General features: G+C 42.2%; 1 protein-coding gene across 6 annotated transcripts in view; it reads right to left on the reverse strand.

Moving 5' to 3' along the window:
- Positions 1 to 17,736, reverse strand: part of CCDC33 (coiled-coil domain containing 33) — a 293,168-nt gene that overhangs the window by 122,483 nt on the left and 152,949 nt on the right. For all 6 annotated transcript variants that reach the window (XM_033919717.1, XM_033919716.1, XM_033919715.1 and 3 more), the window contains 3 exons: positions 15,302 to 15,393; positions 14,207 to 14,327; positions 5,900 to 6,029 (listed from right to left, as the gene is read on the reverse strand). In XM_033919717.1, coding sequence (XP_033775608.1) covers positions 5,900 to 6,029; positions 14,207 to 14,327; positions 15,302 to 15,393 — 343 coding nt within the window. The remainder of the gene's footprint in view (positions 1 to 5,899; positions 6,030 to 14,206; positions 14,328 to 15,301; positions 15,394 to 17,736) is intronic.

The following is a 17,736-nucleotide window of genomic DNA, read 5'->3' on the forward strand; positions in this document are numbered from 1 at the left end:
AGCCTGAGGGGAGGATGGGTTGGTCTGCCAAGTGGGGTCTGTTCAGGATTTAGATTTTTTATGGAGGGGGGGGGATCCTGTAATGGAGGGATCCTTTTGGGAGGAGTATCTGTAATGTGAGTGGATGTCTGATGTTAGGGGGTGTTGAGTGGGGGGGGATTCAATGCCAGGGGGAGGGTGATTATGGGCAGGATCTGATCCCGAGAGAGATCAAAATCAGGGAGGGGGAGTTGACCTTGCATTTATTTGTACCTCAGGGCAAGTGTAAATGCCAACGTTTAGTTTTTTGGTTTTTTTTTTCCAAATCAACATGTATTTCCCTTGTGCCACTGAATATTGGGGCTTCTGTATTTGAAATGTATTTTCAGTCACTTTTCCAGTGGGCTTCCGGGTTAGGAAAAGCCTTCCTCAGTCTTTTGTTTTCAAAGCTAAAAGAACATGGGGGTAAATATTCATCTGGTGGCTTTATGCCCAGATATTCAATGCTGAGCCATATCTAAGCAGCAGCACAGAATATCTGGATATCAGTTAAGTGCCAAATTTTCAGCCTTAATCAGTTAAGTTAAACTGGCCAAAATAGGACCTTTATTATGAGGCAGAATTTGGAGCACACCAAGGTGGCGAAGGGAGGTGCGGGAGGGCTATAAATATATTATATAACCCAATGGGAAGTCATCCTGTGTGGTGGTTAACTTACACAAACACTCTTACATGACTTCACATACTCTTGCCTTGCATAGGCATTTTGGAAGTGTAGCCTGGGAAGAGCACAGACAGAGTTACCATGTACATGTATTTATAAACTGCTTATAACCTAATTGGTTTACATTCAGGTAGTCAAGTATTTCTCCCTATCTGTCCCCGTGGGCTCACAATCTGATTAACGTACCTGGAGCAATGGAGCGTTTAGTGACTTGTCCAGGGTCACGAGGATCAGCGCTGGGCTTGAACCTGCAACCTCAGGGTACTAAGGCTGCAGCCCTAACCACTAGGTCACTCCTCTGCTCTACATACATACCATCATAAAATATGTGTATGCTGCTGCAGATGGTTCTAATAATATATTTCTTAAAGGCACATAGGTATTCTATTAATGAATTAACCCCTTGAAGATACTTCAAAGCAGGGCAGTTTGGTAGGGAAGGCATATAGACACATATGTTGTACCTGTTTTAAGAATCACTGCTCCTGGTATGCACACGTACCTATGTGCCTTTTAGAACTGCCCTCTGCAAACTGAACACAGGCATTTCCACCTGCCCTGACCAGTGTAAAGATTTCCCATTTTTTTCCTTATGTGATTAGGCATATTTTATGAAGTATACAAATAAATTACAATCCACCCCCAGGGAACATCTACATGTCCACGTGTATATTACCAAAAGAATATGTTATCTTAGCGCCTACAAGGCAATTTTGTAAGTGCTTATTTGACAGTGCAAAATGCTGCAATACACATTCAAGTTGCTTATATTATATATTAGTAAATTTCAGAAAATCTGGGGACCGTTAACCGATTTTTGTAATGAATGATTAACTTTTCCCATGTTAAGGTATTTGATTAGGGGGGGAAAAGGGTGGGTTTTACTTGTTATTATATAATACATGAGTATTTCAATAATTTCACAGTAAGGATAATTTTATGATTTATTGAATAGGGAGGGAGGGGGAGGGACTATTAGATTCAATAAAGATGATATAAATGTTAGATTTCTTTCATAATATTTAAAATATTATAGAATTTTAATTTGTAATGAAATGTTAAATTTGATGCTTATATGAGAGTTAATCAAGTGTGTATCTTTAAGTTTTAAATGAGTTTATTTGCTACACTTGCTGTAACATACGAAAATGAATAAAGAATTAAAAAAAAAATAATAAAATTATCCCATCTCTGTATAACTTATATTCTAAGGAGGTCGATATGCAAGCAATCACTTGTGTGGCGTTATCCGTCAATATTCAATGGAACTTAACTGAAAGGGGGAGGGGGTAGCCAGTCATGTGCCGATATTTAGCACTTAACCATCAAGTTAACTGGACATATCAGACTGCAAAAAACTCAGTCCTATCTTTATTGTTTTCACTTAGGCAGTTAAGTGCTAAATATTGCACTTAACCAGATAAGAAAGAGCGGGTTGCACAAACCTGGATGTTCAATGCCGGTGTCCGGACATAACTTGGCAATGAATGTTCAGGCATAATGCCAATGCTGGCCCAAAAAAACAAACCCCACTGACTGCTACCAGCTGAATATTTACCCAACAGGGCATTGTTTTATAAAAGACTTTTGATGTGTAAACTTTTTAAAACATGTTTACATGGCCTCATATAAAAGACCCTCCCATGACTATACACAGTGACATGACAACATGTACTTTTACGCAACCCGCATGCAGAGCTATTGTTAAGGAGGTGCCGACAGGCTATACGCGGGAAACGAAGAGAAGAATCTAACAGGGTTGATGGTTAGTGTAGAAGAGGTATGCAGGCAAATTATTGATAGGCTTAAAAATGATAAATCCCAGGGACTGGATGGCATCCATCCGAGGGTAATCAAAGAACTGAAAGGGGCTATAACAGAACTGCTTCAACTAATAGCCAACCTGTTGATCAAATCGGGAAGGATTCCGGAAGACTGGAAGGTAGCGAATGTTACGCCGATCTTCAAGAAAGGTTCGAGGGGTGATCCGGGAAACTACAGGAAGGTGAGTCTGACCTCGGTACAGGGGAAGATGGTAGAGGCGCTGATAAAGGACCGCATCATTGAGCACCTTGAAGAACATGATCTGATGAGGCCCAGCCAGCTTGGCTTCAGCAAAGGAAGATCTTGCTTGATGAACTTCTTCGAGGGAGTAAACAGCCAGATAGATAAGGGTGACCCAGTTGACATTGTATATCTGGATTTTCAGAAGGCGTTCGACAAGGTTCCGCATGAATGACTACTTCAAAAAATTGTGAGCCATGGAATCAAGGGTGAAATACTCACATGGATTAAAAACTGGCTGGCGGATAGGAAACAGAGAGTGGGGGATAAATGGACAATACTCAGACTGGAAAAGAGTCACGAATGGAGTGTCACAGGGTTCGGTGTTTGGACCTGTGCTCTTCAACATATTTATAAATGATCTGGAAATTGGTACGACAAGTGAGGTGATTAAATTTTCAGACGATACAAAGTTATTCAAAGTAGTGAAAACGCAGGAGAATTGAGAAGACCTGCAACATGACATAAACACGCTTGAGAAATGGGCTTGAGAAAGGTGATGCAAGTCAGTAACAAAAATCTTATACATGAATACATGATGTCCAGGGCGGTACTTGGAGAGACCACCCAGGAAAGAGACTTGGGAGTATTGGTCGTCAAGTCGATGAAGCTGTCCGCGTAATGTGCGGCGGCGGCAAAAAGGGCAAACAGAATGCTAGGAATGATTAAGAAGGGGCTCACGAACAGATCGGAGAGGGTTATCATGCTCTTCCAAAGTCTGTCATAGGGGAAAACACCCTCCAGGGATTCAAGACAAAGTTAGACAAGTTCCTGCTGAACCAGAATGCACGCAGGTAGGGCTGGTCTCAGTTAGGGCACTGGTCTTTGACCTGGGGACTGCCGCGGGAGCGGGCTGCTGGGAAGGATGGACCACTGGTCTGACCCAGCAGTGGCAATTCTTATGTTCTTATGACCCCATCATGCCCAGAGTTGAAGTATGTGTAGCCTACCAGACAGCTCTGGGCACCCCTTCAAAATTTCTAACATTAGTCCTGCCCACATATAGATGTGTTTGGGGACACTGTTTAGGCCAAAACACTGATGGAAAAAGAAGAAAAAGAGGACCTCCACAACAGCAGATGTGATCCAAGAAAGAATGAACAGCTGAATTAGTCACACACACAGGTTTATTATAAGAAGACATAACTTGGGCAAGTTTTGGCTACAGCCTGTATCAGGGTTTAAACCATTCAAATCATCATTCAAAAGTGACATAGAAGTAGAAACTTTATACATACAGGTAAAAAGAATATATATACAATAAGAATGTGTGAGTGAGTGTGTGAGAGTGAATGTGTGTTTTCCTTAGCATCCTAGATCACCCATTTCTAACCCAGTCCTCAAGGCACACCTAGTCCCACTGGGCTTTCAGGATATGCACAATGAATATTCATGAGTTAGATTTGCATGTAAGTGAGGGAGTGCATGCAGATCTATCTCATGGATATTCATTGTGGATATCCTGAAAACCCGATGGGACTAGGTATGCCCAGAGGACTGGGTTGGGAATGGCTGCCATAGATGTCCTTCACTATGGATTTTTCTCTTTTTTTTTTTTTTTTTTTTTAATCTTTATTTCTTTTTATTTCTTTCAACAAGTGTACAATATTATTACAATTAATTCACATAACTCACTTGACATTCTTAAACAATATTATTATACATTATTAGTGGTTCACTATAAATGTTGCTATGATAGTTTTATTTCAGATATGACTTGCTTTGGCATTAATTATATACTGTTGAAATTTTTTAAGGGAGCCAGTGAAAAACAAACAAAAATGCTGCTGCACAGGGAGGGGGAGGGAATGCTGCTGCACAGGGAAGTGGGTGGGGGGAGGGAAATGCTACTGCTGCACAGGGAAGGGGGGAGGGAAATGCTGCTGGTTAGAAAAGGGGGCTGGGTTTGGAAGCTGAAAGGGAAAAGATGGGAGAAGGGGGCTGGGGTAAAAATGGGTTTGGGGGAGCTGGGGCTGAAAATAGGGGACATGTGAGGGAAGGAGGCTTTACCAGCACCTGTTAATGTAACGAGCTTAAACACTAGTTTTTATATAAGGTGTTTATTATTATATTACTGATTTTTATACATTTTTTATGTGTATGGTTTGGCTGTGACTGACACTTGGCCACGTTGTATCTACAGTGGTGCCTCACACAACGAACTTAATTCGTTCCAGGAGCAAGTTTGTTATGCGAAAAGTTCGTTATGTGAAACGCGTTTTCCCATAACAATACATGTTAAAAAAAATAATTCGTTCTGCAGCATAAAATATGCTAAGATGACATAAAAAAAAGATAAATTTGTCAAAATGGTGAAAATGGTGGTCTTGCTGAGGCCAAACTCTTTGACGAGGTCACACTGTTTTACCCCACATTCACTCCTTCTAATTATTTCCCGTTTCATTTCAACAGAAATCACCTTCCTGCTTTTTTTAGAAGCCATGATATATAAAAAATATTGAGTTTATCTTAAAAGGACGACTGTATACAGTGAGAGAGGGCAGTTAAGCGCAGTGACTAACGACTGCCTGCAGTGCCTGCGCGGAAGGATGCAATACCTCGGCAGCTCGGGTGACTTCGTTGTGTGAAACGAAGTTCGTTGTGTGAAACGAAGTTCGTTGTGTGAATCAAGACATGAAGTTCGTTGTGTGCAGCGTTCGTTGTGCGAGGCGTTCGTTATGTGAGGCACCACTGTACTTTAGCTGTTCCTCCTTCCTTGGATCACCTCTTAAAAACACTGATGGTGTCATGAAACACCAGTGTAGTTTATAAAACACTTATTCATGCCTGTATTTCACCAGCATATATTTACACATGCTCTTGATCAAGTGCAAATGTATATGGGTGCATTTTAGTAATGATTAGTAGAGATGCCTATAGGGGCATCTACTTGGCCTCCCAATTTAGGTGATTTGTTATAGAATTACCATTTAAAAGCTTAGCATAGAATGGTAAGAATAATTTTATATGAACAAATTATCTGTAAAAAATTGTGCCACAATTTCTAATGTTCAGGATTGAATGCATTCTCTATATAATTTTATGACTGAATATTTACTTTTCCGATTTCTTCTCTTATTACAGGAAGGTGAATTACAAATATCATAACATTACAGTACAGATCATGCTCACTTGATGTGACGGGATAGTACTCAAGGACCAGGGCAGCGCCTTCTGAGAAGAGAGTAACTCCATCCTGGCCTTGGAAAAGGTAAGAACAATTCCAGACTGGTTGTTCTGGTGGCATTCCAAGTGGAGACACCTAAATGAGCAAAATATACAGCCTACATCATTTACATGTACTTTATAAAATTAAATTTGTCCTTTCAATCTCTCTAGCTGTCATTGTTAATGGCGTCAAGCTGCTATCACCATACCCATAGGTCATGGTCACAAAGTCCCTGTGGGTCTGATTGAGGCTCTTCCTAATGTTGCCATTACATTAGCAATGCTAGTTGAACAATGATTTTTCTGCTGCAAGAGCTGTGTAGTAAGCAATTTAGCTCCCTTCCCCTCCCTCTTGGACTTTGGTTTACTGACCACTGTCCCAGCATGTCTACCAATGCCACAGTATTCAAATCTGCTGTACATGTGGCTTAGTCCAGAACTAAGCCCTACACATTTATGTTTATTCACTTTATAAACAACTTTTTCTTTTTTTTTCTTTTTTAATCTTTATTCATTTTCAATTCTTCAACAAGTATACAATGTTATAATGAATAATATACAGAATCAGTTGTACATCTTAACCAATATTCTTTAAGTATTATAAAAATCCCTCCCTCTCCCATCCCTCCCCACATCAACAATGAATTCCCGCAAAACATCTACTATGCCCCTTATTTATTATTACGTTTCAAATACATAAAGGTGTCTAATCATTTGAATATACAATCAATGGCCCCCAAATCTTTTTAAAATTAGCTTAATTTCCATTTTGTAAAGCAATGACTCTTTCCATCTTGTATATATGACATACAGAATTCCACCAAAAGGCATAATTGAGTCTTGTATAATCTTTCCAGTTCCTAGTAATATGATGAATGGCAACTCCTGTCAAAATTAGTAATAATTTATTATTGGACATTGAAATTTGACTTTTAAACCTCATTGAAGTTCCAAATAAAATCGTATCATACGACAAGGCAACAAAATTTTCTAATAGCGAATTAATTTGGGGCCAAATTGATTTCCAAAAGGAATTAATGCAAGGACAGAAAAATATTAAATGATCTAAAGTCCCTGCATCCTTATTACAATGCCAACTAAACCACTTTTTCTATATGTGGCACCAAGGCAGCAAACAATCTAAACAGATACAATTAAAAAGAAGGAAGCTGATCTCTGTTAATTAGATAGGAGGGGGGAGGGGAGAGAGAGAGAGGTATACAGAGAACCGACACAAGGGCAGCCATGCCCATCATTGATCGGAGCCACCAAAAGTCTTAGAGAAAAGAAAATGTTTGTAGTGTAAATTTAAATTTTATGTAAGAGGTTTCTTACTGAAGCTGCTTTGGGGTGTGAATTCCAGAGTATGGGTCTGCAGAAAAACAAGGCTGGAGTCTGTATAGACTCCATTCGCACAAAAGACAGAGTATGTGAAATCTGCATCCTGATATGAATATTGGGATATCAGCACCTGTATATATTCTGATCAATATTCAGCCTATAGCAGTCAGTCTTTTCTTCAACACTGACTGCTGCAGGGAGAGTTAGCCCCGGTAACCCAGTGCTGGGCTATACCCAAGCACTGGCACATTACTCTGGCCACAGGAACTTATGTAGGTCCCATATGATTATGGGTTACAATCCGCATAAAAATGATTGCCCAGATCCTGATCTCCCCTCTCACCCCCCAGAATGGAAAACATCCCTCCTGGCCTATCTTCCTTCTCACCTAACCCCCTTCCCCCCCAAAAGATAGAGCAAAGTGAACCAAGATCCCCCCCCCCCACCCCTGCCATTTATTGAGTTGGACTACTTTGCAGCCATTTATGCAAAATATATATTTTAGCAAGTAAATGAAATACTGCTATATAGAGATATAAATTAGGCTCTCTCTTGGTACAGCTCAGTCCCCAATTGAACCATTTTCTGCCTGTTCAGTACTGTGTCACCAAATGAAACTCTGCTATAGCACTACTATCCTGCAAATGCTCCCTCAGGCATTGGGAATATAAATTGTTTGTTCAACCAAAATGAGCAGCAACAAAGGTTAAACAAATGAAGTAATTCCACCATTTCCCAAAAGAAAAATGCAATTGTAATACTCTGAACTGGAAATAGAGAGGGAAAGAGGGCAGAGTGGTATGTGTCATCCTGACTGATAGACGGTGACTCACAAGAAGATAACAAAAGCAAGCGATAAGCTTGACAATATATGGGGAGAGAAGAATGACTGAATGTGACGAACATGCAGTAGCTATAGCTTCCTCAAGGAAAGTCTTTAACCTTACACGGTGCTTTTTGCAGCCTTTTACACTCAGCCTGGCAGAGCTCATTTGCTTGGTCCCATGAGGCTGGTGGGATTATATATGGATGAGAATGCTATCAGCAGGACTGGTCTCAGCTTTCTGTTCTGGCTGGAGGTAAAGGGGTCAATAGGAGATGAACCAAACCATTATTCCAGGGACTGGCTATCTCCACTATGTGAAAATATTTCTGCTGGCAAGTTGAGACTATGCAGGAACTCCCATTTCCAGATGCTTTAATCTAAGTGCTAGCAAAATACTTAGCTTTCTAGAACCTTTCCCATCTTTTTTTCCTGCTCCACCTTGTTAAGATCCTTTATTTCACTTCTCACTGCTTTCAACTTCCATCTCCCATTTATCTTAGCCCTCATTTTCCTTGACTGCTTATTGCTTTGATAGTCCCTGCTTAATACTTCATCATCATTCCCTTTCCTCACTTCCTTTGTTCTCTCTTTCATCCTCTTCCACACATCTTTCATACTTGATGCAATATAACCTAGTTGCTGCCATGCCAGGCACTATTCCCATTCTTCTAATTACAATTCACTCACTGATATGTCTGCATTTAAGATTCTGAGACCAAAGGCGGGATCAAACAGTAGGAGGGGGGGGGGAGTTCCCCTCTAAGACCATGAAGGGGAATTCTTTGAAGCAGAGCTGTAACAGAACCCTAATGCGAGAGTTGTTGCTTTACAAATTTGGCACTATAGGAATTTGCTTTTGCCTAAAATCTGAGCCTGCTGGTTCTCATTTCCATTATTTGCTTAAGTGACCTAATTATTTAGTCTTTCATCTCCCATTAACCTTACATCATCTCCATTCCTTTCACATCATATTCATCACCCTTCCTACATCTATTTCCTCTGCCCCACTCTCAGCTCATTCTAACCATTGTCTTACTCGCTCTCTGATTCTCAATCGCTCCATCTCCTATTCAACTGACTTCACTTTTCTTAAATCTTCAACCTCCACCCTCTCTTCACTTTCCCTGTTCCTTAGACTAATTTATATATAGTACAAACTTGGAAAAGCCTCATATTCCTTCATGTCTTTTCCTCTACTACACAGTAGAAGGTACTCTATATACTCGAATAAAAACCAGGATTTTAGGACCCCAATATGTTTATATTCGGTTTATATTCAGGCCAACGCCCTCCCCCCCCCCCGCCCAGACTTGTTGCAGGCCTCTGCTGGGCCACCAGGCTCTACACGCTCCCTGCCCTGTCTATCATACCTCCTCTGCCGCTAGAATCCCTGGTGGTCCAGAGATATAGTGGGCAGGAGCGAGCTTTCCGCTCTCCTGTTCCACTGCTAACACAAGGACATTCGCTGCCAAGTTCCTTCTTCAGCCGCTGACCGGTCCGAGCTGGAGTGGAATTTGGCGCTGTTGCTTGGTGCTGAGCGGCTTCCTGAATGGCTCCAGCTCCAGGTAAATATGCCAATACCATTTGCTGAGAACTATGTAGCAGCATCTGTGCATCACGATGCTTTTAAACATAAGCAATGCCTCCGCCGGGTCAGACCTGAGGTCCATTGTGCCCAGCAGTCTGCTCACGCGGCGGCCCAACAGGTCCAGGACCTGTGCAGTAATCCTCTATCTATACCCCTCTATCCCCTTTTCCAGAAGGAAATTGTCCAATCCTTTCTTGAACCCCAGTACCGTACTCTGCCCTATTACGCTCTCTGGAAGCGCATTCCTGGTGTCCACCACACGTTGGGTAAAGAAGACCTTCCTAGCATTCGTTTTGAATCGGTCCCCTTTCAACTTTTCCATATGACTACAATTAAGCATACCCAATTATCCCAAGATCTATGGCTGGCGTACATGTATGTGCCTACATGTGGTACTTTAGCATGTAATCTGGACGTTCCGTGCATCTGGGTTACATAGGAAATTGCTAAAAATCACCTGTCACAATCATTCATCTTTCTCAAAAAGACTTTGTTGGGTAAAAAGTGAACAACCTATTGGACTTTAGCTGTCATTTCAAATCAGATTTCTGAAGCCTGAGAACTTGGGTAGAATCCAGGCACTGTTCTTTTCCCAAGGCTTAAATCTCATTAAAATGCGCCATCAAAATCTGTGGTAGGACCAGCTGGCTAATTAACATACTGCTTTTTATACATCGTATTTAAAAACACCGTGCATTTCCAAACTGTTCACGAAAACAGCACAAAAATCTCCAATGGACATTGATGAAACAGTGGTAAGGTATCATTACAATGTGCAGTACAAGGAACACACAAATGCTAATTGTGCAAAAGACACACTGGGACTTGTGTAGAACAGTTAGCAGAACAATGTACAACTGCACCTCATTCAGATCATGAGCTCAGGTTAGTTGCTGACCCATTCCCTCCCCCACCTCAGCATCTCTTTCCCTCCCTCCCTTCCTCTCTCCCAAGTCCATGGCAATACTCGAAAGGGTCCAGAGGAGGGCAACGAGGATGATAAAGGGTATGGAGAACCTTTCATATGCCGAACGGTTAGACAGGCTGGGGCTCTTTACCCTGGAAAAGTGGAGACTGAGAGGGGACATGATAGAAACTTATAAAATCATGAAAGGCATAGAGAAGGTGGAGAGGGACAGATTCTTTAGACTAGCAGGGACAACTAAAACAAGAGGTCATTCAGAAAAACTGAGAGGAGACAGATTCACAATGAATGCAAGGCGGTTCTTCTTCACTCAGAGGGTGGTGGACACCTGGAACGCACTTCCCGGAGAGGTAATAAGACAGAGTACAATTCTGGGGTTCAAAAAGGGACTGGATGACTTCCTGGAAGCAAAGGGGATAACAGGGTACAGATAGAGGTTTACCGTACATTGAGCGAATAGGGTATGGATATTTTAGGTTAGGTAGGGAACACTTTCAGGTCGTGGACCTGGGGGGCCGCCGCGGGAGCGGACTGCCGGGCACGATGGACCCCTGGTCTGACCCGGCAGAGGCAACACTTATGTTCTTATGTTCTGTGTGCAAAAACCCATTCCCTCCCCCACCTCAACATCTCTTTCCCTCCCTTCCTTTCTCCCAAGTTCATGCCTTGTGTCCAAAACGCACTCCCTCCCCCTTTTGTGTTCCCCGTTTGTCTCCCAGCCCATCTCAGCAACTTTCTCAGCAAAATGTAGCTCGAGCTGCGTAGGCTTGTCTTCTATTTCCTGCCTGTCCCGCCGCGCACACATAGCCGATCGGAAATCTTCTCCGACTTCAGCGCTGACGTCGGAGGGCGGGCTTTGCTTAAGCCCTCCCTCCGGCATCAGCGCTGACGTCGGGGAAGATTTCCGATCGGCTGTGTGAGCGGCAGGGCAGTCGGAGTAGAAGACGAGCCTCGCGGCTCGAGTTATATTTAACCCCGCGGGTCCCCCATCGTCCCCGTTCAGCTCTCTCTCCTGTGCACTCCCTGGTAGTACTGCCCTGATGGCGGCCCTGCGCGTGCCAGTTGCAAGGCCTTCGCGTGCCACAGTTGGCACGCGTGCCATAGGTTCGCCATCGCTGCACTAGGGTATCTGGGCTGTTAGTTAGGTTTTTTTGTTATAATATTTACTATATAAAAACATAAAAGAAAAATTTTTTTTTGGTAATTTATTAAATCATAGTAGCTATAGTAAGTCAGCCCATAGGGTGTATAAAGTGATGTAAGAGGGTAACGTCTGCCAGGCACTTCTGTGCTACTGGTGATATTGAACCCAGGTGAACTCGCTTAAAAAATTGTTCTCAGCGAGTTCCTACCTACTGATTGACACCCTGCATAGCTGGGCTATTTGCTACTATAATTTAAACAGACCCACAACCCATGTGGCATTTGAAGAATAAGAGAGCAGGTCTCTATTTGTAATCATCTAAAACAGTGTTTTTCAACCTTTTTATACCTATGGACCGGCAGAAATAAAAGAATTATTCTGCGGAACGGCATCGGTCCGTGGACCGGCGGTTGAAGAACACTGGGCTAAGTCGTGGGCCAGACCCCGCCCATCTCTACCCAATCTCCACCCCAGACCCCGCCCCCATAATAGTACTAATTGCACCTTGCACGTCCCGTGTCTCATCTGGAAGCCTTCCCTCTGACGTTGCAACGTCAGAGAGAAGGCTTCCGATTCAGGCGCAGGATGCCCGTAGGAGCCACTGCCCATGGTTTTCTGCACTGAATCAGTTTGGAAGAGGGAGCTGGCTCGAAGATAACGCCGCATTGATCGCACCGTGGACCGGCGGTTGAAGAACACTGTTTTGGGCCTGATGCACGTGCTGGCCCTGTGGACCAGCAGGAAATTTCTGTGAACTGGCACTGGTCCATGGACCGGTGGTTGAAGAACACTGATCTAAAACAACTACATGTCCATATTGCAGAGGAGTACAGTATGGGCATATTTAGGATTGGTGAGGGGATAATATATGGATGTCCAGCAGAAGAAGATTGAAGAAGAGGAAGGGACATCTATGTTCAAAAATATGTAGATGTGCATACAAAGATTAGGCCCAAACCTTGATGTGTCTAGTAGTCCTGAACCATACGGTTATGCATCTGAACCTGCAAGTTGCTTGCAGAATGCCGTCAATCATCTTTGAACTCCACCTCTTTTCCAGGAAGCTGCTCCTGCCCCCCTCAAGTTTGTACAAAAGCAATAAAGCAGCACTGTAATGACAGACATAACTGGAAGGAGGGAAATGGGGAAAAATCTTCTACACTACCCGAAAATAATAAAATCACAGAGAAGAGCAGAGCAACTTGCTTGCAGAAAAATAAACTGAGGGGGCAAGGGCAGCTTCCTGAGAAGGAGGCAGAGCTCAAAGATGATTGACAGCTCATGTACAAGCAACTTGCGGGTTCATATGCAGAATGCTATGGTTCAGGATTACTAGTCACATTGCACTAGAATTAGACTTGGTACATCCAGGTTACAAAAAGATGCTTCAATTGAGCAATTGTCCCTTATTTTGTCCTGTTCATAGTTTGGATGTTTCCATTTGTAAAACAGATGTTCATGCCCAACATAGTCAATAAATGGACATCCGTGTCTCCTATATCTTAGGACAGGCTTATTTCAGCAGCTTCTGTTCTAAAATGCAGAAGGAATATACAGACTGGTACATCATTTCTTAAACACTGCTCTGTATTTTACCTTTAAAGCAAGCTCTTAGGTGCTGCTGACTTTTACCAGATCAAATGATAAATGGGTGATGAACTATCAACTTTCTTGAGAATACTAAAGTCTTTTATTACAACTCCTTCCTCTCCTCTCCAAAACTTCATAGCTCTAAGCATGCTTTATATAATCAGACTTACAGGATCACAAATCTATTAAAGTGTAAATTCCTTTTTCTCTTCCTTGTAGGATTTCTGGTACTCACCATGGCTTGTTTGTTGGGGGGGAGCTGTGGTATATATGGAATTGTGTGGCTGTGGTGATGCATGGTTCTGAACAAATGGGGGTGAGGTGGGAGTGTAAGGGAGGCAGTGGGAGAGGAAGGTGGGGGGTTGTTGTTTTTTTCCTGTGTGTGTGTGGGGGGGGGAATAGATGATCACTGGCTGTCAGAGAGTATCAGAGTACAGATCTCTGATGGGTGTCTATGCTGTATTTCCTCATTACCTTAGGGATTGGGGTTGGGGTATTGGGGAGTTCTTTCTCCACTTTGTTTGTTGGTTCCGTGAGGCATGCAGATTGCGGCTATCATTAGGCTGTCCTTACTTACTGAAGGCCTCTGCATAGTTTGGTTGTATAGTGAATGGTAGTGGGGTGGCTACGAAGGAGGGGGGTTGCCTTGTGGGATTCTGCTGTAGTTGATGGGGAGTGGGGGAGGGATTATACTTCATTTGAATCTTCTTGATGACTGACTTTCAGCGGTATATTGTGCTTTCCTATGTTGCACTTGCTGTGAGTTTTTATAGTGTGCTTTGATGTTTTTTTGTTGTTTGTCATCAATAAAAAATGATTTGAACTAAAGTGTAAATTCCTTATCTATAAACATTTACCTGTGGGTGTCCACAGCTAGCAACTGGAAGAACATTGAAATATGAGGCAGCGGGATTTGGAAATATAACCGTAGTAGCCATGATACCACTGGCTGCTGGTGGCCTTTCCAGCATGATGCTCCTTTAAACAAATGAAAAAGTTAGACGGGACGCTCAGCTGAACACAGATCATGAAAAGAACACTGCCAATCTCAGGTCAAGGGTTTAGGAAAATGCATTCTTAAGTCCCATTGCGTGCATATGTCATTACTTTACAGATACGTATGCAGCTATAGTAGATTCTGCATATGTTGCTGACAGTACAGTGTGCAAACGAGGTCATATAAATAGAAGCAAACTCTATAAATCTGTCTTAGAAATCTAAGGTTCAATATTCAGGCCTGCAGTGGTCAGCGTTTTTTAAGCTGCGGGCTATACTGAGCCTGGATATTCAATGCGGGGCCATGTCTGGGCACCGGGATTGAATATCCAGATTATAGCAGTCACCCAAATTTAACCATGTACCAGCTGATATTCAGACTGGTGTCCAGTTAACTTTGTGTTGTCCGAACCTATCTGCTTATTTAACCTGTTAGTAGACTGAACATTGCTGCAAACTGGTTAAGTATTGACTCTGCTGAAGTTCTACCCCTGGAATGCTCTGGAACTAACTGGAAAGGGCTTGGGTGCATACAGGAACTATTCAGTGCTGATGAAAACTGACAGATAGCTAGCTCAGCGGGGTTTAAACTATTTTGAGTACTGAACCCCTACTCTGTTGGATGGTCCTTGTCATTACAAGTCACAAGAACTTTTCACCCAAATGAACAAACACAGACTAACTTTTGTGTTATCCATAAATGTTCTGTGGCCTCCCTTAGAAAGTGTTTTTTTGCACTTGTCAATTAACAATATATGTAACCTACTGCTTTTGGAACACAGACATATATGGTGCTGCTCTTCCATGGAAACCTGATTAGACTGTCTTTTGTTATTGCTTTATGTCTTAATCATCTGTTTCAATAATGTTTAAAAATACATTTGATCTAATAGGACCAATACTGCTAATATGCAAAATACCTGAGGGGAATCTTTCAACCAACGGGGGAGACTTACTGGTAAACTTTATAATTTGGCACTATTCTGGCGACTGCAATTAAAGGACTAGTAGGAGCCATTAGTGGCTTCTCAACAGCATGCAGGAGAACCTGAAAGCAAATGAAATGCTGTCATTTATTTCAGTTTTCTTAGAAATGAAATTCTTATTTATTAAACTGAAACAATGGAGCAAGTGCAATTAATTAAACCATCAGAAGGACAAAAATAAATGTTTTGTTTCCAAATAGTGTAACTCATAATAGGAGTCCTTCAAATAAACCAGTCATAATAGAGAGGGAGATCACCAAGAAGAAACACCAGCTCCCCTTGCGTTGCAGAGATTGTTCTTGGTGATCTCCCTCTCTAGTGTGTCTAAATTCATTAACAGAACAAAGAAAAAGAAGGATGAACAAAATTTGTGAACACACAGACAAACATAGCTTAAAGCAGGGGTCTCAAAGTCCCTCCTTGAGGACCGCAATCCAGTCAGGTTTTCAGGATTTCCCCAATGAATATGCATGAGATCTATGTGCAAGCACTGCTTTCAATGCATATTCATTGGGGAAATCCTGAAAACCCGACTGGATTGCAGCCCTCAAGGAGGGACTTTGAGATCCCTGGCTTAAAGGGACAGTCAATGTGGATTTAGCCAAAGAAGCCTTGCCTCATCAGTCTGCTACATTCTTTTGAATAAACATGTGGATAAAGGAGAGCCAGTTGATAAATATATTGAGCTTCTTTTCAAAGTATTTCAAGTTATAAAGTTCCATAGGTTCCTTAGTCACAAAGTTCTAGAATGTTGGAAAACATCTGGCAAAATTCCTCATGAGAGGCTTCTGAGGAAATCTCGTAATATAAAGTCATGGGACAGGAGGTAATGTTTTGTTCTGGATTGGGAAGGGAACTGAATAAAAGGGGGGAAAAAAGAGAGCAGGGTAGAATTGTTTATTGTTGTTATTGTTTATTGAAAGCTTTTATATCAGTGGTTCCCAACCCTGTCCTGGAGGACCACTAGGCCAATCGAGTTTTCAGGATAGCCCCAATGAATATGCATGAGAGAGATCTGCATATAATAGAGGTGCCAGGCATGCAAACCTGCTCCATGCATATTCATTATGGCTATCCTGAAAACCGACTGGCCTGGTGGTCCTTCAGGACAGGGTTGGGAACCATTGTTCTATATCACTACTAATGACTGTGTAGTCAATTCAGAGCGGTTTACATTAGCTTCAATCATGGTGTTGTGATACATGAGCTTCAGTAACAGAATTATTGTACCTTGGGTATAGTTTATGAGTTTCTATAATGATGTTACAATACCTGAGTTTCAGTGATGGTGTTACTATACATGAGCTATGATGTAAGGGCTTTTACAGTGGTGTTACGATACCCAAGTTTGTACAGTATTTATACATTATCTTCACCCTATGTGTGTGTGTTTAAGATTATTATATTTGCCCTATATCTACATTTATTTTATATATATCTACCAAATACAATGTATTTTAGATTACTATGTTTACACTATATCTACATTTATCCTACATATTTATACCATAATATATTCATTTTATGTATATACATTATACTTCTATTATCTGTGTTTTATTTATCATATATTTTGCATATGTGAATTTTCCTGCTTTTGTTCTGTCGTGTTCCAAGTGGGGTTTGGCCATTATTTCCTCTGTGCTTCTCCGACGCTCATGACCATTGGAGCAGCGCAGAGCATTCAGCATGCTAGCCGGCGCTAAAAAAACCTCTTGTGCAGTTTTGTAAAACGGGGGGGGGGGGGGGGGGGGGGGGGGTGGAGTGTTAAATTCTCATGTGACTGGAACATTTTTTAAAGGTGTTTAGGATCTACGGGTCTGATATTCAGCCACTATTGGTGAGCAAGTTATTCCTGGATATTCAAAGCGGGCTTCAGCTTTGAATATTCAGTTATTTTTAGACCAGCTAACATGGTCTCTTAAGTCAATATTCAGCCCTTAAGCAGCCATGTACATAGAAACATAGAGTATGACGGCAGAAAAGGGCCGACGGCCCAACAAGTCTGCCCACTCAAGAACCCTCCCTCCTCGAGAATCCATCTTTTAAGCATTCCTCTGGAGCGACCCCACCAGACGGTCCCATTGTCCCTTGAAGTCGAGCATGATACTGGCCTCAACTACCTGACGTGGAAGACCATTCCATTGATCAAATACCCTTTCGGTGAAGAAGTATTTCCTAGTGTCCCCATGAAATCTTCCCCCCCCCCCCTGAGTTTTAGCGGGTGCCCTCTTGTCGCCGTGGGACCCGTAGGATAAAAGATTTCTTCCTCCACCTCAATGCGGCCCGTGACGTATTTGAATGTTTCTATCATGTCCCCCCTTTCTCTGCGCTCTTCGAGAGAATATAAACGCAGCCTGTTCAGACGTTCTTTGTATGGGAGATCCTTGAGTCCTGAAACCATC

Source organism: Geotrypetes seraphini, chromosome 14, assembly GCF_902459505.1.
Source record: "Geotrypetes seraphini chromosome 14, aGeoSer1.1, whole genome shotgun sequence".
Classification (NCBI taxonomy): Eukaryota; Metazoa; Chordata; class Amphibia; order Gymnophiona; family Dermophiidae; genus Geotrypetes; species Geotrypetes seraphini.